This window comes from Patagioenas fasciata, chromosome Z (assembly GCF_037038585.1).
Source record: "Patagioenas fasciata isolate bPatFas1 chromosome Z, bPatFas1.hap1, whole genome shotgun sequence".
In the NCBI taxonomy this organism is placed as follows: Eukaryota; Metazoa; Chordata; class Aves; order Columbiformes; family Columbidae; genus Patagioenas; species Patagioenas fasciata.
The window spans coordinates 19,799,877-19,822,287 of NC_092560.1; the positions used below are offsets into that span (position 1 = coordinate 19,799,877).

Below are 22,411 nucleotides of genomic sequence, written 5' to 3' on the forward strand. Positions count from 1 at the left end.
CCAGAAAGCAAAAAATATCTTGGCCTGCATCAAAAGGAGCATGACCAGCAGGTCAAGAGAGATGATTCTGCCCCTCTGCTCTGCTCTGCTCTGCTCTGCTCTGGTGAGACCCCACCTGGAGTCCTGCATCCAGCTTTGGAGCCCTTGTACAGTATAGGCTGTTGGAGAGGGGCCAAAGGAAGCCACAAAAATTATCAGAGGTATGGAACAGCTCTGCTGTGAGGACAGGCTGAGAGAGTTGGGGTTGCTCAGGGAGACCTTATTGCGGCCTTTCAGTACCTGAAGGGGGCTCCTAAGAAGGACGGGGACAGACTTTTTGCCAGGGGTGTAGTGATAGGACAAGGGGAGATTCAGACTAGATATAAGCAAGACATTTTTTACAATGAGGATGATGAAACACTAAAGAGGTTGCCCAGAGAGGTGGTAGATGCCCCATCCCTGGAGACATTCAAGGCCAGGCTGGACAGGGCTCTGAGCAACCTGATCAAGTTGAACATGTCTGTGCTCATTGCAGAGGGTTTGGACTAGATGACCTTTGAATGTCCCTTCCCATCCAAACCATTCTATGATTCTATGATTTGATGTATTACCCAGGTCAATGTTTATTTGGAAAATAAGTGCATCTGCCAAATTCAATGTGTTTAGATAATTCTTTGACATTATTTTCTTGGTTTTCCTTTAGCTCTCCTCTTACAATTAAACTCCTTTTCTTTCAGCCCTGGATAAACTTAGTACTCAGCACCTCTACCACCCAACCCAAGTGGAGATTGTGCAGTCCAATGTTGTGTTTGACATCAGCAGCCTGATGCTCTATGGTACTCAGGCTGTGCCTGTGAGACTGAAGATACTACTTGACCGACTCTTCAGTGTACTGAAGCAAGAGGAGGTATTGCATATTCTACATGGCTTAGGCTGGACGCTTCGAGACTATGTTCGAGGCTACATCCTTCAGGTAGGAAATAAAGCAAAATATGTTTCCAAACACAGTTAACTGATTTTTATCTTTTGTGTGTCTGTGTGCAGATGTAGTGACCATGCACCCAAAGTGGTAGAAGATTACGAAGTAAATTTAGTGTGTCATGCTGAAGACTAATGATGGTGCTGGCAAAATAAAATATTCTATTTTTCCTAAGCTAAAATAATGCAGATTCCTTCATACCGTAGTATTTATTTGTACTTGCTTATGTTTAAGGTAGGAAATGCCTTTAATACTGTGAATATTGAGGTTAGCTAGCTTCAAGCCTGATTTGGTCATCAAAGGCAACTGGCAGGTTTTCAAGGGCTACTGTTTTACTTAATAAACTTAGATCCAAGTCAGCACCTCCTTCATCTTTTCTTTCCTTCTTTAGCAAGGTATCTAATAAGGGGTAGATGAAATGAGGGTTGTGATCATGATTATGTTGGGAAGTATCCTTACAGTTTAATGTCTCAACAGGAAAATCCTCTTTATAAGGCCGTTTTTTAAAGGTAGCTTTAAATAAAGTATTACATGCCGATTGTTTAAGATAAGCAAACCGAACATCAAATAAATAAATAAATAATGGACAGGCTTGTTTTACGAGTGTGATCATGAATATGTATGTTTGCTTATCTGAGTAATTTAATCATCTGTTGGCTTCCAAAGCAAACTATTACATTTTATAAGGCTATTTCTGATTGAGAATCTAATACTGCATGTTTCTGAGTTCGCTTAATTGCTACTGACTTTGTGGGACCTCTGCGTCATCTAGAAGTCATCGATTTATTGAAGTGGACATTCCTGAAAATCTTTGAAAAATTTAGTTTGTTATTTATTCCTTTACTTTCTTAGGCAATGAGAACATGCTTGGTACTATACAGGAAATACAGAAATCTTTATTCCTGCTCTGAGGAATTCTGACTGTGTTTTTTAATTCCTCTTCAGTTTTCTGTTCTTTCTTTGAAAGAAGTAAATTAGCCTCATGTAATTCGATGGAAACCTTCCCATTCTGTGTTCTTATAAATTTTCTTGAGTGCTTTATACACAGATTATTGCAGAAAAGTGTAGAACAGTCCTAGAGAAAGCATAATAAAAAGGATATTTCTTTAATAATGAGATCCTGTTATTAGGATATATACAGAATGAAGGTCTTTGGTTGTTTTAGAATTCTCCCAGGCATCTATTCAATAAAATCTAAAGATATCTATACATGTTTGTATGATATATATGTATGGATATGTATCTATAGATGTTAGATACAATACGTAATTTTGATAGATATATGATAGATATATAGAGAGATATACACAGTAATGGCATTATGTGCATATTGCATCATGTTCTAGATTCCTGGATTCTGAATGCTACTGATCAAGAGGGCTGAAGAAATATGATTTGTGAATACATACACATAAAAATGCCTCCTTTCTAAGATATAACATTAGAACATTGCTGTTTACTAAACGTAATTAATAGTTATGTGTAATATATTACAAGGGTACAATGTAATTTTGTCTGTTACAGACAAGAAGACTGACTGAAATCAGTAGTTTTCTTGTTTTGAAGGTCATAGAATTGATTTTGTTTTAAGTATCTATCGAATTGATCTCAATATATGCAAGAATGGCTTGTAATATAATTACATAGAGGTTCCTACAGAGTGAGATTGTGACCTACAGATCTGAGTGGTGTAAAGGCCTATAATACACCATTAGGTCAGAGTTCAGTTTATCTGGCTAAAACTCAATCACATTGTAGCCCTCAAGGCATGAATATTCCCGTTACTACATCCAACCACAGTCAGTTAAAGGAGAACAATCATCAATGAAAGTTAAAGGCAGCTGTTACAGTCTTGCCACATATTGTCTTGGTTAGTGCTGGGTGAACAAAGACCTATGACAGGTGTAGTCAAGCCTGCCTGTTAGTTTAGCTCTCTTAATTCAAACAATCACAGTCTGGTTGAGGTTGGAAGGGAGGTAATTTTGTCCAATCCTTCTGCTCAAGCATGGCCCCCTAAAGCTGGTTGCCCAGGACCATGTTCAGAGAGCTTTTGAAGAGCTCCAAGAATGAAGACTCCACAATCTCTACAGGCATTAAAGCCAGGAAGTTCATTATATCGCAGAAAGGAAAACTGCTTGATAAAACGTATATGAAGATAAATCTTAGGAAAATTAGTCAAACCTATGATTATAAAGTCAAGCTTAAAAAGTAACTCTATTGCAACTATATGATAAAAAGGAGAAAATGGACATGCAGGGAAATTTGAAAGGAAATGTGTAGTAACACTAGCACAGTCAAAGTGCATGCAGATGAGAACTATGGGAGTTTTTTTGGAGGGAATGAAAAATAAATCTTAGGGTAGGTGTATCCACAGAAAATAAATTATTTTAGCGTTTCCAGATATTTTCTTTTCTGTTCAAGATCCAGAGTGAAACCCTTCTTTCTATGAAAAAAATAAAATACTTTTTCTCTGTAACTTTTGAGAAAGACCTCATCATTTGCTCCACTCAAGAAACAACAGAAAACCAGTGCCCCTCTCTATTTGTGCTGCACAGTGGGTGGGATTATTTGTAGTACGTTCATTTTGACTAATAATGTTTCTAAATAGCAAATTAAAAACCAGTAGGCAGAGAAAAATGCAGTATTTATTGCTTCATTCAGTGACTGCATTAATGGAGCACAGGAAGTGAAGGAAGCATGAAGCCAGAGGAGGTAATGTGATACATCGCTTTTCACATTTGGGCACAGTCACGACATTGCCAGTAACAGCCAAAAGGCATTAAGTCCTGGCAAGTTTCTCTGGCCTCTGTGCAATAAACCTAATTTCTGGTGAATATATAACTATATCTGAAATGTCAGTCAGTGAGGGTTTGGTCAGCAGTCTCATCAGATTGCTCACAGAATTAATGTTTTAGAGGAGAAGCTGTTCTCTTGTCTTTAGAAGTGATCCTCAAAAAAACTTACTGTATAGGGAAACTTTTTGGACTGTGTCTGCTCCATGGGCATCCAGAGCATTTCAGTTTCTAGGCTTGTTTATGCAGTACTTATCTCAAGAAACTAAGTTACTGTGTTTGGTGTGGAGCTGTTAGTGAGACTGTAGGTATTCTTTTGGGGAACAGCCAACACAACAACTGTCTTTACATGATGAGAAATTATTCTGTCAACAACAGTAGCTGGTTTGGGTCAGATTCTGCACCTGCTACTCAAAGAGATGTGATCAGTGGCTCTATTGATTTGGGTGAAGTTACTTTTGCTGTAAAAAACAGCTCAGCTGTGAGTTAAGTCTCCAGCCCTGGTTTCATTCCAGCTGAGCTGAGTGAAGAGGTAACTTTGCCAGCTGTTCTCCTCTGCTTCACCACTGAATAATACTTTACCCCACCCATTTGCTGGTGTAACTACATGTGTAATTGCTCCCTAGCCAGGTTCTCTCTAAACAAGCCAGGTTAGAAAAATCCTCCTGCTAAATATGTGCAAGTTAACCCTGATTATTCTGAGAGGAAAGGGCTAGAAAGCAATTATACCACTAGCAGGGAACGGCTGGGCCATTCAGCTCTTACACTGACCCAGCTGCAGAGAACAGGACATGTGACCACAACTCAGAGGCCATAAACTGACTCCTTGCAAATGATGATTGAGTGTTTTATTTAGAGTAACAGCTCAACACTTTTTCAAGTGTTTTGTGATCAAATAGTTGTATTCCCTTAGTGTAAAAGAGGAAAAAAAATATTATCTTTACAGTACAAAGATGGAAGCAGAGGCACAGAACGTTGTCAGAATCAGGAAAAGGGGCTAGACCTGGGATTCCCTTTCTTAACATTTTTTCCTCAAAAAAGGTAGATTTTAGTCAGTAGCTCATAGGCAACATCTTGGCTGCCAAAGTCGCTGATACCACTCAAAGCTATGAGAAATTAAAAAAAAAAAAAATTCCCCCAAAATAAAATCAAATCTAAAGCAAGCTGGAAAATGATGGGTATTTTATTGGCCCCCAGACTGGCTTGCTTACAAAAGTTTGTGCACTGGACAGCGCATAGGGAATCACTAATCCTAAATGACAGTCTTTTCCATAGCAATGTCAATGCTGAAAACTGATGAAATTCAAAATTATTAGATATCATTTTCTGCTTTGGGAAGACTGGAAATGGAAGTATGATACTTTTCCTGCCTATGTGGTTTCACTGTCAAGACTGCTAATTTTAAAAGTAAAAAAAAACCCCTTTGAAATTAATGACATACTCTGCCACTGCTGACTTGGGCTTGTGTGTTTCTTTGCTCACAGATCATCAGCACCATCACTACTTCATGAATTTAGTTAATTCTTCAGATGATGACCAGGATGGACTGTGGTTTATTCTCCCAGTGTTGTGTTGGTTCTGTAAGGCTAAAACAGCTGTTGAGCAAGAACAACTGTTTCAGTTACTGAAGTCAGATAAAAGTAAAACTCTCAGAAGGTATACATTGGGGGTCAGGAAATTTCTACTTTTTTTTCCAAAGATAACATCCCATTAACTAAAACAAAATAATTCAAATTGTAGAATACATAGTGAAGGTTAAATAATTAAGTTCTGAGATTTTTTTAAAATTATTATATGCATATTCAAATTACATGCTCATATAAATTTGTGTTATATTTGACTGACAATTTCTCACGTTTTTGTAAGATGTAGTTGCTCTTGGTGAAATGGGTTGTTTCCATTTACTGCCCTAGTTTACCACAACTAGATTGTTCATGCATACCATTCTCACATCCAGATTAGATCAAGAGATTTGGGGAGAGACTATAGAAAGAAATTTGAGCATCTTTAATAATATCATTCTTAATTTATTTTCTGTTCTTCCTCTGAGTATTCCCTTACTACCTCATCCCTTCTAAGCAGGTGAAATATTAACCACATGCACAGATGGAAATTGCTTTACCGTTCTTAAAATTAAATATTGCCCACCATTGGCTTGTCCGTGGAGGATTTCAGAAAAGCATGCGCTCTGTTGTTATCTGACCTCTTTTAGAGACTTTAGAGTCTTAGCTTTCCCATCTGTACTCACTTGCCTCCTTTTAAGACATCTGAGCTTTTGCTACAGAACCCAAGTGCAAGGGCTATTTAATTAAACAGCTTGTCAAACAGCCTCCATTGCTTAAACATAAGGAACATCAGAAAGAAAACAAACAGCAACTCTGAGGATATCAGCTTTTCCAAGATAGTCAAGTGTTGTCAGGTCATTCTAGTGATGATATCATACTTTCAGTTCAATGTAGCCTGCTATCTATAATCACAGGTCATGTGAAATTTCTATCAGGATTTTTTTCCCCAAGTCCCATCAGTTGATTTACTGTTTTGTTTTGTTTTGTTTTGTTTTAATTTCATAACAAGAACACCTTTGAAGTGATGGTATGCTATATTATTTGTGATGAAGAAAATTAAGAGAAATAGTCAGTCAAATTATAGCATGGAGGGGAAAAAAGTTTAGCTTCAGAACCCAGTGAAAATTTGATGACAGTTACATGGCATTAATACAATAAAAATGACTTCTGATGTGAAGGCTGTGCATTTATTTAATTGATAGTGCTTCTCATTCCTCATTGGTCTGTTTGTCAGTCTCTTAACTAATACTTTGAAGTTCTTCAGGTGTGACAGCTGAAGGATTTTAAGAAGCAGTCACTTAGTGTTTCTGTGTCTCTAGGAGTGTTATGCCCTTTTTATGCATAGTAAAACTGATGCAGATAAAGGTTCAGAAGTTTATGTAATAAAGATCATAACAAAGCCAAAGTACAACCAAAGTCTTTCACATTCAAGTTCGTATTTCTCATAATAACTGCCACCCACATTTGATTACTTGATTATGAAGAGTTATGAATTTACAGCTTTATTAATTTTTTTCATCTTTGTAAGATACCTTTCTATCTTGTGGCTTTTTTTCCCCTTGTAACTGTTGTTAACACTTACATGTGTTCTTTTGTTTTGACATTATTTTTCAACAGTGTCCCTCAGAACAACCAAGGCTCAAAGCTGGGTAACATTTATCCAGACTTCTATTCTCCCAGTACAGATGGGATTTAAATCTGGGTCTCTTTAGTATATGCCTGCCTATTTCTTGTTCTCTGTGCCTGTCTGTTCCCTCCTCTCTCTCTTTCCACTCCAACTTACTTATTCTGTTGTCATTCCCTCCAATTCCCCCTCCCCCTTTCTTTCTTGCTTATCTTCCCTTCTTCAGCCTCACCTCAGTTTCACTCCCCCTCTTATTCTGATTTTGCCTCTTTAGCACAAAGAGATGAAAAGGATCTGTTAGATGATGTGTCCATCTCCTGAGTTTTCCATTCCTCCCACAGCATCACTGCATGCTAATATTTGTGGCTGTGATCATCTGGAAGAGTTTCTCTTCTCCCATGTGAGTCAGTTTAGCATGACTCCCTTGCACGTCTGTGGAACAGAGATTCTCCGCTTTGCCCCTTGCTCTTTTGTATTCATCTTAGCTGTACTAAGCTAGGAGTGCCTGTACTATCTCTAAACAGAGGATAGAAAAAGCTCAGATAAACCTTTAAGGACTGAAGAGGGAGATAGGAAACAGAGCACAACTGCTGAGCCAGAGGGAAGCATTGCTGTGTGTTTGAGCCACACGTTCTATGGTGTGAGGTGCTTTCACATTTTCTCTGTATCTGCACTAACTTGCCTAACATCTCCCTGCTGCTTTTGATGCTATACCTCTAATAGTAACACTTCCAATCACACTAGTGCTACATGACTTTTATTTATCACAACCATTAGCACTTGAAGTGGGAAAGAATAAAAATAGTGTCCAAAGAGTTTGATGGCACTTCTGAATGCCACCAGGACAAGTTATGTCACAACAGATGTCTTGGTAACATGCAAAGATCATTTGGATTTCCAGAATATGTGCAGCTGGAGAGCTGTGCTATTGCTGCTCTGTGTCTTGCATCTTGCAAGGGTAATGAAGCAGAGGGCTGTATAACCCCTGGTGATCAACAGCAGTATACATGATGCTAGTTCTTAATGACTACTATGAAATAGTCTTTATAACCATAGTGTTTCACGTGGCTCAGAAATGGAAAGATGGCCTTTTAAATGGCAAACATTATCAGCTGTCTAAGACCAAAAGAAAGAAAAAAAGAGAGGGAGAGACTTTTGTGTAGCTGTGTTTCTCCTACCTGGAACATGCACTGTTTACAGTACTGGGGTAGAGAAGCTACGATCCCAGTGACTGAGGCAGTTTCACACAGCTGGGCACAGCTACTCGGATGCAGAGCATGGAAATGGCTGTTACTAAAGGTCTGTCAGGCATATGCCAGGACCATGTGTGCTTGCTTTTTAAAATGGACCTGAAAATCTCTTCACCTGCCAAGCCTGAGTTCATGGTCCTGTGTTTCTCTCGTGATAGCTGATGAAATCACGAACACCTAAAGCAGAGTGGGGGATGAAGGAGGTGGGAGGAATAGTTCATTCCCTAGGCTGTTTTAGGTGTGAGTGATGCCATGAAGCATTGCAGGAGAAACAGAGTCCTGAACTTGGGTCTTGGCAGGTAAGGCAAAGAGGAAACTATTTCCAGCTTTTTTGCTTCAGAATGTGTTTGAGTTTCTATTAACCATTTATGATCACAGAAGTTTTTCCATGAAATATGTCTATACATGAGTGTGTGTGTATGCACACAAATAATCTATAAATTTTATTTACATTTCTAACAGATAGTGTGTGTGTCTGTGAAAAAAGTCACTGATTCTCTGTGGATGACTGGAAGGAAGATAAGGACTTTCCTCCTAGCCTGGAAAATCACTTTTCTTGATGACAAGGCCACGTTTAAGCCTCTACCAGAACAAATCCTGCACTATGTCAAATAAATATGACCATTGAGTTGAGGACAGTATCTTGGGGTTACTGTCCATCTCAATATTCTTGTAAAAAATGCAGTGACCTGTTATAAAATAAGGAAAACAAAAGGGCATAAAGCTATTGATTGAAGGGAGATGTGTGTGTGTGTGTGTGTGTGTGTGCGCGCAGAGGGGAGCGAGTTGTGCCAAGAATCCAAGGAATTAACATTATTCTTCTCACAAAATACAGCTCAGAGATTAGAACTTGTACGCTTTTGTAGGCTACTTTCTTCACAGAAGACCTCAGGCTGAATTCAAATCATTGTCCTGGAGGTGATAAGGTTGTGATATTAACCATTCAGCTACACATCAGTGGAAATTAACTCAATTAGAGAGTATGGAGTCCAGACCATGACACTTTAATGGATTTAAGACTCTCCTCAGTTTAGACACCTCTTGCTCTGAGTTTAGGGGTGGTTTTGATTGTCTGTGTGTCAGCACTGGGCTTCAGGCACTTAGGAAATTCAGGCCCACAGACATGCAGGAATCAGGAAGGGCCACAGAGAATCAAACTTGTCATCTGTCCAGCATCAGTTGATTTACTGCGTTTCTTGAAGTCCAAGGGATCTCAAGGGGACTTTTTTCCCTTGCAGCACTGATCTTTCAATGAGGTGCTAGTGCCTGTCCTGAGCAATAACAAGGAATAACAGTGAAGTGTGAGTGACTCTTATTAAAAGGGGTAAATGTCATTAGCACTTACTGTTGCCTTCTAGGCAGTAAGAGTACGGCATTGAATGTAGACAGACAACCCCCTTTTACTTATCAAGGTACATTTTGAATTTAATGAAGATGAACTCTTGTATTTTAATTAAGAAATTTACTGCTCTTTCCTGTGCTGGAATATCTTCTATGATTTGGTTGTCATTTTGTACCATGTCCTAGAATTTTGAATACTTAACTTGAAGCCAGGAAGTGTGTATTATTCTACTGGCTCTAATATATTAAGTTGCTGCATGAGTCCTTTGTGCTTCAGCTTGATTTCTCTCCTCCCCCACGGCTTTTGCAAAATGTTCTAATCATCCCAATTAATACTTGGATGTTGTTAATTAATGTTTATGAAGTGCTTTGAGATCCTCTAATGAAATAGAATGTGTAATTATGGTTGTTCTTTAGTCAAATTCTGAAACATCACCACCAATGGAACAGTAGTTTCAGTAAATATATTTTTTTTTTAATAAACTGTTTAGTGAATGGAAGAAGAAGAAATTGTTCAATCTGTTTCATTTTTGCCTTTAATAGTAGGGTAAAGTATGTCTGTTTGTATCCAGTCTTGCTGGATTCTTCATAATGAATCTTGCCAGAATTGCACCCTGAAGTCTCACATTCCTTCTGCTGGGAAGGGTGTGGAAACCTGTGTTACTGACTGACAGTCGTCCTGCAGAGAAGGAAGTAACTTGTAGGACCGGTAGATTTTTAAGGCTGCTGACCACATATATGTCAGCTTATTGGGTTTTGTGTACAGTACAGCTTGCCTAGTGATGTGGATATTTTAAGAAACCTAACCTCATTACATTTTTATCCACACAGTCTGTGTATTGGAGGTCTTTAACTTGTGTCCAAGTTGACATGTGGTGCTGACAAATAGGAATAAAGGAAAGGAGCTTGCTCGTCAGGTTGCTTGCAACTTAGCTTATGCTGTACAGAACTTTCCATTAAAACTGAGTGGCTCAAACTATTTGGAAAATGCTAGGACATTGCATGGGCAACTTACTGTGTTCAACCAGCTCAGTATATAGCTGGATGAGTGCTTGGTGAATGGCTTCAGAAAAGGATAGTCAGTATAGAAGCTCAGCATATTAATGTGATGCAGTTCAGAAATACTAACCTCAAATGTCTGAAGGTCATAAACTAAAATTCAGAATATTGGGGAATTGTTGTAAAAGATTTGATGTAATATAATTTAATTTTGCTTTCCATTTTCTACTGGAGAAAGTTAGGTTTGTATTTTAAACTGCTTCTCCCTGTTTTGAAACCTACCATAAAAAACAATAAAAAGTGAAAACTTCTTTAGATAAAAAAAATCAACAGAAGTACTCCTAGAGGCAGGTATAATTAAAAAACATCTCCTTATAATATCAAGAGCTTTTTGATAAAATTGCAAGAATTGGCTATTCTGCAGTAGTGTTCCTGAGTATGAAATAAAACATGCTCAGTATGTAATGTTACAATCCACAAAAATGCTTTTATCCAACCCATCTCTTTTAGAAGGAATTCCACAAAATAAAATTAAATTTAATTTTAAAGAATTTAACTATTACTAGTTCAATCACTGTCCACATATGAGCTGGTTTCCTCTTGATAGGAGTATTTCAAGCAGTATTAGAGGATACAAAAGAGAACCCTTCTATTTGTAGGCTCAAAGAGTTGTGAGGTTGTGGATATCAGACTCATGACATCCATTTTCTGCTGCAGCTGAAGGCAGAGATATGTTTCTTAGGAGAAAAAGGGTGAGGAATTAATAATGTCTGTATCAGATTGCTCACACAGTTGTGTTTGTTGTGAGGCTGCAGAGAACCTGGGTGTTACAGAAGGTAAGAAGCTGTTCAGGGACAAATGACCAGCAGAGATGGTGTGGTCCAGAGACAGAAGGGCAACCACTTATGATGTGGATACTGTCTCTGACCTGGTTACTTCCAGCCTTCATTTGGAGGCTGTAGCTTGAAGAACCTGTGTTCCCCCAACCACATATGGCTAGCAAATTGATTTTATGTGATGAGCTTAAGATGCATCTTGGAAGAGTAAGTTGCCCATAATCCTTACTTGCATATATTCTCAGAGCCTGGTACGTGATGTGTTGTGAACTGAACAGCCCTATAGCCCCATATGTATTCGAATTTACTAATTTTGTTACACTGCGGTGTTATTACATATAGTATTAATTCCCTCCTATAACAATTATTAAATGGAAGGTTATTTATTCTGGTAGTTGGAAGAGTATCTGTTCAGCTGGAATGAAGAGTTAGCTCTCTCACTGAGTCGATACAACCTCTTTCCTTAGGCATGGAAACAAAGTGACCTAAGTAACCTGAGCTTCACACTTTCCCTGGAGTCACAGAAATTAAAAAAATACTTTTTTTTCAATATTTTGTTTATTTGTTTGGGGTTTTTTTTGGTGACTAGTAATCTGCAGGATCAAACAAATAAATGAAAATGTAGTACATTAACATGGAATTGCTAATTATATCAATGTTAAGATTTGTTTGGAGCAAGGTAAAACCATCAATGCAATATAAAGTTTTATGGGCTTTGAAGCACTTGGGAGAATTTAAATGTCAAATCATTTTGAGATGCTTCAGAAGTGCTTCAGACTGAAAATCTGAAATGAAAATATACATCTACTACCATACCTGAATAACGGCTTCATTAACATAGCATGAATTTCCAATACTAGTCACACCAGACATTAAATGTGCATCTGTAAGGCTTTCCCCCATTGTCAGTCCACTTTATGTTGTAGTATTCTGTAAGTCCTTCTCTAAGGTACTCCATTTCAGCAGAGTATTCACCTGCAGTTGATACAAGATGATTGTACTGGAAGTTCAGCAGCTACTGCACTGTCTAAAAGTCCTTGTTTTTTTGTTTTTGTTTTGTTGTTTTTTTTTTTTTTAAATCTAGCTATTCAAAGGAACAGGACTTGTATGACAGTGCTTTGTATAACTATTTTCAGTTTAGTTCAACAGACAGGAAGGAAGGTACTGCAAATATATGAAGTCTCTATATGCTTTGTGTATGTGGCCAGATAGTGTAAAGAGACACTGGCAGTTCCTACACTAGAAGAAAAAGCAACACTCATCCCTTCTGAGGCACCACAGAAACTATACCAGAGAGACAGGAGTGAAAGAGGATGTAAAAATGCAAACCAAAAGAGTTTTCATCTTAATGGACACTAGAGACAGAACGCCATAGGGAGCCAAAATGAATTTGTTACACAGAGAACTGCTCAGTCTCTGTCAGAAACAAAGTCCTGGTTCAGCAAGGTATATAGGCACCTAACCAACTTTAAACAATTAATGCCCTTGACTTCATGTTGTGTGTTTAATGTTAAGCATATGCTTGCATATTCTTCTGGATTGGAGCCTCAATGATTGTATATATGTCAACTTGGTCAGCTGAGGTCACACAACAATTCCCTTTCTGTAAGAACTGCCCTTTCATTGAAAAGGTGTGAATAGTAGGTTGTGAGAGGTCTATGAGAAAGTATGTTTCAGTTAAAAATTGTAGGTTTATAAAGATTCTTTCTTTATTCTTAATTGTTTTCACAGGGGTAGACTGCATGTATCTCTGCACTGACATTTATTACATCTTTCCAAACCAGGCCACAAGCCATGGATCATTTGTTCTGTGTTTTGCACATGGAGACTCACTAATGAGGCAGATTCCCATCATGAGGACTCCAAGTCCGTTTCATCATGTCCACTAAGACCAAGGCCTCACTAAAGGAAGGTTTTAACTTCTTTGGTCCAGGCTGCTGCTCTTTTGGTTTCCTTCCCCAAGCAGGAGTTTTGTGGAGTAGGTGGAAGAAGTAATCAGTGAGCACAATGTCCTTGCCCACCCAGCTGTTCCCCTGGCTGCGTCTGTGGGTCAGATATGGGTAGCTGCTGCATCCCCAATTCCTTTCCCTTCTAGCTGGGTATCTGCAGACCACCCTACAGCACAGCTCTTTGACTGCAGCTGTGCAGGGAGCCATCACTTTGCCCAGCACACTGAGCATACATAGGCTGTACAAATGAATAGATGAGTTTCTGTTCTCTTTGAAACGTGGGCATAATTTACCAAATACTTACTCTCTGTGAAAATGAGGAGGTTTGCAGAAGTAGTTGAAGTACTTGTTAAAACATGACCAACTGAGGTAATGTTCACAGTAGGACACAGTACAGCTGGGGATCAAATACAGGTAAGAGAAGAGTCCTTAAGTGTTACACCTCCAGCAACTTTTGGCATGTTTAGAAACTAGCCTTCCTTCCTAGTATCCTGGCCTTTTATTACTATTGCCAGCTTGTCCTTTGTGTCACTCAAGAATTTATAATGAATCCATAAAAAACAAATAGTACTGAATTTTGTTTGGAGGAAAACAGGAGACTTCTGGATTAGTGGAAGGACTCGCTTGATGTATGGAGTCGTAAAGAATACAGTGTTGGATGCATGTTACGTATAGTTCTTGGAGTATTAATTCTGACCTCGTTACGTGGTAAATAATGTTGACTGATATAAAATAAACACACTCATGGTTTGCACCATATTTTTTGTAGTGATTTTTGTAGCTTTGTTTGTTTTTGCTGAAAGGTAGCTGAGAGATAGATATTTGAAATTATTCTTTTTACATATGCAGTTTTTAAAAAGTAAGTTACAGTTTTACTTTTTGAGCATCATAGCAGCAGGCACTGATATTTCCATGCAGACTTGACTATCAAAATACGTGCTTCCAAATTCATAGACCTATCCCTGAAGAAACAGTAAAGAAATTGACATTTCCGTTTCCATCTATGGATACAAGAAAGAAAATTGTTATCTAGATGCAGATTCTGATATTTATTTTAGTATTGCCTTACTTTACAAGCAGTGGAACCACTTGTGCAGCAAGGCACCGTTTAGTTGAAATGGAGATATCAAAACTAGGCTCACTTTGTCCTCTCTGAATTCCATGCTTTTTGACAGTTAAGTGTAGTGAATTAACTTTTCAAATTTCACTCTTTGTGAAATTTGACTTACGTTTCCTCTGTCTTTAGCCCAGCTCCTCTAGCATGTGTCTCTTTAAGCACAAATAAATTTTAAAATGGAAGGGAAATAAGGATGTAATCAATAATATCTTGGCATGTCAGTGCAGATACAGAATTTTCAGAAAGCTACTAATGCCAAATCCCACGTATATTCAGTTCCTGAATCTTTCACTGTACCTTTAAAAATTATGTTGTGACTGCTTGATGCTTTTATACCCAAAAGTTGTGTGAAAAGCAGTTTCCACAATGCAATGTTTTAATGGCCAATTGTTAAGATAAAATGCAACAGCCTCACTCAGCTTTGGCTATATATTTAGATATTGATTCACAGTGTGAGAAGTTCAGACACTGAGGAGTTATACCAGTTGTCCATGACAACTGAAATGAAACGGAGGAGGAAAAATAATTAAATCTTATGAAGAGCAGAAAGCAAGTTACGAGTAAGCTTGGCTAACACACATCCACCCCCAACACACACGCGCACACACACATGCACACACACACACGGCTATTTGCCTTTTAGTGATCTTCACTTTGGAATGCCTGAACTGAAAGATCTGGACCAAGTCCTGCAAACAGTTATGGTGCTGAGTCAGTTTATGTTGTTATATTTTAAGGCCTCAGAAGCTTTTTGAAGTGTGAACCTCTTCTGGCTCACATATCTCCTCCAGAACATGCAGGAGCACAGTGCCCCTATGGCAAGGAAATGAGAAGTGGCAGTAACCATAGATATGAACGGCTTCTTCCCTCCACCTTGGACGAACTCAGCTGTTGCTGACTAGCCCTCTTTTTTCCCTACTATTTTGCAATCCATTTGAGACTGCATTTCAAGAAAATCTGAATTTGGACCTTAAGCATTTAGTTTGTTACCTTTTCTCCCCGTCTTTTTTTTTTTTTTTTTTTTTTTTTTTTTTTTTTTTATTAAGGTTGGCTCCTTGAGACATTTTGTTAGAGGTCAAAATTGCCTATTTCTGATCAAACATCTAGCACAGGGATTCCCAGCCTGTGCTTTATGGAAGCCTAGGAGTCAGTGGAGCACCTGCTTTTTGTCCTGGCACCTAGCTGCTCTTGCTTGTATTTAACTGTTCTATTGCACTAAAAGAGCACCAAAGGGGAAAAAAAAAAATAGTTGTCGTATTATTTCTAAGATTTTCTCTGCAGAGATGCAGCTTTGCTGTCAGAAACCGTTTCTTTCAGGATGATGTTCACGTTATGAAAACATTTCTAAAATCCTGATGTGGGGTTTTTTTGTTGGTGTCTCGGCTTCCCCGCCCCCTGAGTGTTTTGTGTGTGTTTGTGTTTGTTTGATTGATTTTTTTCTTTTCCTTACTTCTCTTAGTGCAGGGATGTACAAGAGAAATAGACTTGAAAGATTTTTGTCCAGGCCACTTTTAATACTCAGTGGTACAATGCTTCATTCCTTTAGGAAAAAATGGGTAACTATAATATATTATTGTAGGTAGTGTAAGAACATTATATTATAAGCTTAACAATGTGGTTTTCAAGCTTGGGAGGGGGCTGGAGATAGAAGAAATTATCTCCACAATAGAAATACTTAATTTCTCATATCAAAAGAAAACTTATTCGAAAACATTTCCTTTGCTTATTATATTTTTTCCCCCCATTTATTCTTGCCAGCACAGGACACATTCAGCATCTGTTCTCTTGCAAAAGCCCTCAGGAAAAATTAAAAAGCTGTTCTTGCAAATTCATCATTATTATTAAGAACCATAATTCACCTCATGGTTATCTCAGCCCTTCTCTAGCTCTTATCTGTGCTCTGTGATGACATTGCTTTCTCAAGCAAGGCATCGTTCCAGCCTCATCTCATCTCTACCACCTTAATTTGTACCGATGCGTTGCAGTTTGGTGACAGGCAGTTGTTCGTGCTTGAATAACCCAAGATTTGAATTCTACAGTTTGTGGCATCCATGTAATGCTTAGCAGTGGGTACAGCTGTTAACTATTCGCTTATAAATAATCTTTTTCCCCTCTCAACCTGTCTCCCAGGTAGTGTACCTGTCACCATTAATAACTCATCGGTAGTTCCCCAGTGATTTGGCCCATCACTTGTCATTCACAGTGGAGCGCTGCTTTGGCCAGCTATTGAAGCTCGCACAGGCTCCTTCAGCTATTCACTCATCCCAGCAGCTGCGCTGCTTCGTGGTCCTGACTGGCAGGAAATTGCGCTGATGGGTTCCACTGTCAGATGCCCCACTTGTCCCCTCTCACCGCTGACTGCGCACTGAGCCTTTCTTTCTGGGAAGTGTAATGTTGTCTACTCCAAATAGTGAGATACCTTACAAATTGTTTTAAGTCGGCTCTCACCTGGCCACATTGATTTCACTGGAAGTGTAACCCTGAAGTTTGTTTGGACCAGTATATGTAGCAATTACTTGCACACATCTTTTTAATATTAAGAGTAACCCCAGTGACATACATGCATCAGAAATTAGAACAAAAAGACAACTGAGACTCTGTATTGATTACCTATTTGAGCATGACAAGGGGAGGGAAGAAAGAAATGACTTTGATTGACACTTTACTATAAAAGATTAATTTTTTTACTCCATTACTCTGTATAGCAGTTGTCCCTTCTCTTTGAGAGTGAAACGTTTGCTTTCCTGAGGAGCCCTGGCCAGGGTATTTATTGTTACCTGATCCTCTTGCTTAGTAGAAACTTACAGTAAGCATGGTGCAGTCTGTGGACAGGAAATCATTCAGGGTCAAAGCAATAAAGAGACAGGTCTTATGAAAAAAGATAGTGCTTTAGAGAGGCACTCTGATGTGAAGTGATACATACGAATATGCTATATTAGTTTTGTAGCCGTTGGATTAAGACAGTTTCTGCTTTACCTATTTCTCAGTAGAAACTGCGGTGAAATAACTTGCACCATTTAACAGCTGCATTTACATTAGTAGAGATAGTACACTTTATTTTTAATATTGAGCTTGAATTAATTGCTGATGTAAAGGTTTTCTGGGTGTATTTCTAACAAGTCGATGAAAATCAAAACTTTTCCTCAGGAATGGCACTACAGGAATGGCACTGCAGAAATGCCCCAAGGAAGGCACTACTGGGAGAAAATGCCTCTGCTGAGTTTGTTTGGATGATGAGTAAATGGTAACTCAAAGAGGTAGACAGCCAATGCAAAAGAGACCCAAAGGTGAAATAGGCCCTCCAAACTCTTTGTAAAAACTAAACCTCTGATAGTATGGAGGCACATTGTTAATGGATGTGCACTTCTGATTCCTCACAAGAATGTTGTATGATGTGTACTTGAGGCTTTTCACGTGGACAGCAAGCTGAGTAGTAATCTCCAGTGAGGAACATCAAGCTAGCAGAAGTGACCTGCCCAAAGGAATACTTCAGTGAGGTGGAATACTTCACCCCTAATTCTGTGATCTTGTAATACTCATTACCCAACTAACCAGCTAGATTGCTGACCTTATTGGGTTAGGTGTAAACCCCATTGAGGTCACTGGAAGAAATTCCACTGCATGCAGGGAATCAGCATAGGAGATAGGTATCACTTCAGATTTTATTTGGGGATGCAGAGCAGACAGGGTGATGAGGTGATGTTGGTCTTGTATGGGTGGGGATCTTCACCTTGTGAAGTAACTGGCATAGATCTTCCTTTTGGACATCAGTGTACTGGACTGTTCCATTCTCATGGGATGGGTTGGAAGCTCTTATTTTTGTTGAAATAAAAGCTTCTTCCTCACAATTAATTATTAAGCGTTCCATGGCTCTATTACATATTTATATGTTCTTGAGAGCACTTCTCTTACATGAGCTCTCTGTCTCATTGGTGTTGTAATGTCATTCTGATAGCTGTTCACTCGCTTCATTTCTTGCTGTCAGTTTGTGGTCCTGTCACCCAAACAAAAGGACATAGTATTTGCAGAGGGGATCACAGAAAACCAGCAAGGGCTGGGGGCATTGTAAACTAATGGAAGACTAGTCTATTTTGAATTCTAATAAAAGCAAATTCTATATTGATTATGAATATTTAGTTTCCACTTTAAATTTTGGAAAAATTTTACCTTACTCTAGACTAGCTATCCTCTGTGCTTTGTGGATCTCCTTAGGTACAAATTGCTATCCTAAATTTTTCACTCGATTTGTTTTCAGCAGAGAGAATATTGTCTGTCCCCAAGTTTATTACCAATGTATTTTCTTTTTTGCTTTCCTCTCTACCACATCTTTATTTTCTCTTGCACATCTGTTGGTGTGAGTAGTCATTCCTCAAAGAAATCCTTGAATGTACACACACAAACGCACTCGTGTTGACTCATCTTCTCCCCTACCTCTACAGCATCCACTTTCAAAAAGCACTCAGGCAGTGCTTCTCAGACAATAATGCATGTTGCTGATTTGCTTTATTGCTCTCTCTTTGGTTTAAAGAATTTGCTTTCTGCTGGACACAGTGGGGTTAAAAAAGAAGTTAGTGGTTTGGCACTTTCCAGCTGCTTCTCAGGAGAATATAAAGTGCCTGTGGATAAGATCCAAACTAGTGGATGTTTAAGAGAAGGAGAAAGGAAAGCTAGCTGAAGAGCAACATTCTGTGTGACTTCGTTACCTTCTGTCATGTTAAAAAAAAAACGTTTTGCTTTACAGTTTTAAACACTCAAAAAAAGTTAGAAGCACCAAATGACCTCCAGGCCTGTTGGCTCTCCAGACTCAGTTTATCAAGTCTTCTCCGCCTTTTTCCCTGTAAAAATCCAGAGTGAAGTGTGAAAAGCATCAGAAAGTCTCATTTGTGCCAGTGCAGCCTTTTAGTCACTTGCCAGCACCTTCATCTCTTCATATGTTTCTAGCTAAGGTCTAACATGGAACAAAAACCCGACAGCAATAGAGACCAGATGCCGGTATTTCTTCTCTGTCACTTGGTTGCTGAGCAGATGGAATTTATATCAATCGGGCATGCTAGGAGGAAGAGGCCGTGGCAGCCAACATGTGGAACTAGGGCTGAGTGACATTTTTGCTAATGTTTTGTCCTTGTAGAACATTATGCTTCCTCTTTGCTTATGAGCTGTGGTTTTCCTGACTCAGACGAGGTTCCAAGCCCAGCTGGAATGGTTGTCTCCCCACCGCCCCGCCTCTTAAGGGAGTGCTGGGAGCAATGGAGGAGTAGTGGGGCCCTGCACAATGGAGCTCTTTATAAAAATACCTGACATCTGCATGCAATGCACCCAGATCATCTTAGCCGAGCAGAGAAATTCACTGGGCATTACCAGTCAGTTTTTGTCTGGTTTTGTGTGCTTGTTTGATTTATATAATGAGTGAATGCCTCTGGCAAAGGAGTACTCTGAGCATATTAGTGTACAGGAGCAATTTTCCAAGAGGTATTGTCATACATGGTCTCAGAGTAAGAGTATTAAAGGAAAAAAAAGGGGGGTGTGGGGAGGGCAAAACGGGCTTTTTTCTTTCTGTTTTCAATCATTTCTTGAAAAAAAAAAAAAAGGCAAAACCTTGAAAAAACTTCATAAGGCATAAACTACTCCAGTACCCAGTCAGTGAGGCCATTCTTCAAGCAGAGATTGTGTACTGCAGAAGCCATAGAATGAATGTCGGCAGGAAAGTTTTGGAAAGTGATATTGAGACTACCTATGCACAAAAATTAAGTTCCCAATGAGGCTGCCAAAATCAGCAAAGAAACAAAGCAACTGGAGGCAGTTCCTTTCAAAAGTAGGAGCGAAAAAGAAAAAGAAGTTGTGAAGGGAGTGTCACAGTAGTGTGGTTTCTGTTCTAGCTCGGAAACCATTCCTCCTCCACGTGAACAGCAGTGTGATTAGTAAACAGAGAGCTTCTTGTGAGTAAGGAGCTGCACAAATCAGATTTCAGTATCAGGAATTTGTGGTTGTGCTCAATGTTAAATGGTTTATCATCACTCGTGAAATGTATTTAAATTCAAGTTTAGACTTACATTATATAAAAGTAAAATAAACAAAAGGACTTGAACACTTCAATTTGGCAGAATTTGCTGCATGCTATAAAGGGGGAGTGGTGCAGGAAACATGAGTTTTTGGGTCTCTGAAGACTTCTGTTTGACCCATGTGTCTCATCCTAAACTCTCCAACCAGCCTGGCTTCATCTGAAAATGCCTTTGTAACTTGTCAATTTCTCTCCTGATTCATCTGGAGGGGTCATTAGAAAGTTGCTGTGAGGTGTTACCTCCTCTGTTGTGTTGTGAGTGAGCTTTCTGAAGGCAGTTTTGAGCTACTTCAGGAATAGAGGGCTGAATTCGTCCTTCAACTGCGGCCTCGCAAGTCGTATAAAGCATTCGCTTCCTGATTGAACTGCTAACTTGTTCTGGAGCTCTGCTGAGGTCCTATTTTTGCATACTGGCCCTTCCAGTTATGTGGAATCCAAGAGATTTAGCAAATCAACTCAGGTAAGAACTTACCATGATGCACATTTTTTGTGAATACGAATTATAGTGGCTTCCTTTTATAAGGCAACATGTCATATTTAATAACATGGCAGATATGCAACGTGTGTTAGGTGCTTGTAAGATGAACCAAACCTCAGTGCAGCCCAATGCAACAGGTGGGGGCCACATGCATTTTAGGTGCAGTTACACAATATCTTTCATGTCATCAGTTCATTTATTTTTCATCCTGGTGTGAGTGTGAATAGCACCTTTTAGAACCAAACCTTTTTTTCTTCTCTTACCTGGCAGTGCCCTTTACTTGGTCGAACTGAGACCATAATGGACTAAATTTTCAGACTTCCTTGAAGTACATTCACAGGAAAGTGTTTGCCTTTTTTTTTAACTTTTCTCTTCTCTAGTCATTATGAGAGAACACATAACCAATAAAACACTTTTGAATCTGATCTGTAGAATGAAGCTGGAGGAAATCTATTCTGCTTCTCATTGTGGGGGATGCTTCTGATAAGTAACATTTCCACAATGTTTTTGTTCCATTAAAATATGGGAGGCAATAAATTCCTTGGAGTAAAACCATATTCATGATTAGGCTGATTTCTCATTGGTTCATCCCGTGATGCTTCAGAGTAGTGTAGGAATAGGGAAGAAGAAGGAATTACCACAGGTCATAGACTTTGTCAGTAAATTTAGAATTATTCATAAAGAAACTGCGATAGGGGAGCAGACTGGATGGATGGCTCTGATTTTCTCTTGAAGAATGGGATGTGTATCTCGACTCCCACCTCCTGAACTGTTGCATACACAGAGGTAAACAAATGAGCTTTGTACATACCATTGCAGTAAAATCCATAATTCTCCACAAGGCTTGGGGAAATAGTTTTTACTTAAAAAAAATTAAAAAAAAAAATTGAAATATTTGTTTGGTAGTAAAATCAATTAACCTGTGTTTGTGACAGTGTGCTAGTAACAGTTTTCTGGTATTAATTTTAATGCTTGCTATTTGAAGAGATTCATGCACATGGAAACAAAGAGGGTTTTGTCACTTCCTCACGTCCTTTTAAGTGTCACTAGGGCTGCAGATTTTGGCTGCTATTTAATTGTATTTTGCTTACATACAGTATAAGAGAAAAATTGCCATATAGGGGTATGTAAATCACTGATGTTTCACAACCCAGCTGAACGAACCTCTCTCTCCTTCACATACACACACACGCCCACACAAGAGCATGCACACCACTGTAGAACAGTACATAAACTTAATAAATCTGAATCTTATCTGAATCTGCAATATTTGGGAGAATTGCAGGGAAGGCTGTCAGCACAAACAGCCTGTGAAACCTCACATAGGTTTGGAATACAGCTCCCAGATTTTCCAGCCATGACATAGTAGTGCAATTTACACTGACTCTTGAGCTCTGTGTTTTGTATACAGTATGTCACTTCTCTGCTTTAGTTGTGCCAGGAT

General features: G+C 38.9%; 1 protein-coding gene across 6 annotated transcripts in view; it reads left to right on the forward strand.

Moving 5' to 3' along the window:
- Window positions 1-22,411, forward strand: part of BNC2 (basonuclin zinc finger protein 2) — a 327,906-nt gene that overhangs the window by 227,737 nt on the left and 77,758 nt on the right. For all 6 annotated transcript variants that reach the window (XM_071802893.1, XM_071802897.1, XM_071802898.1 and 3 more), the window contains one exon: window positions 717-952. In XM_071802893.1, the coding sequence (XP_071658994.1) occupies window positions 717-952 (236 nt within the window). The remainder of the gene's footprint in view (window positions 1-716; window positions 953-22,411) is intronic.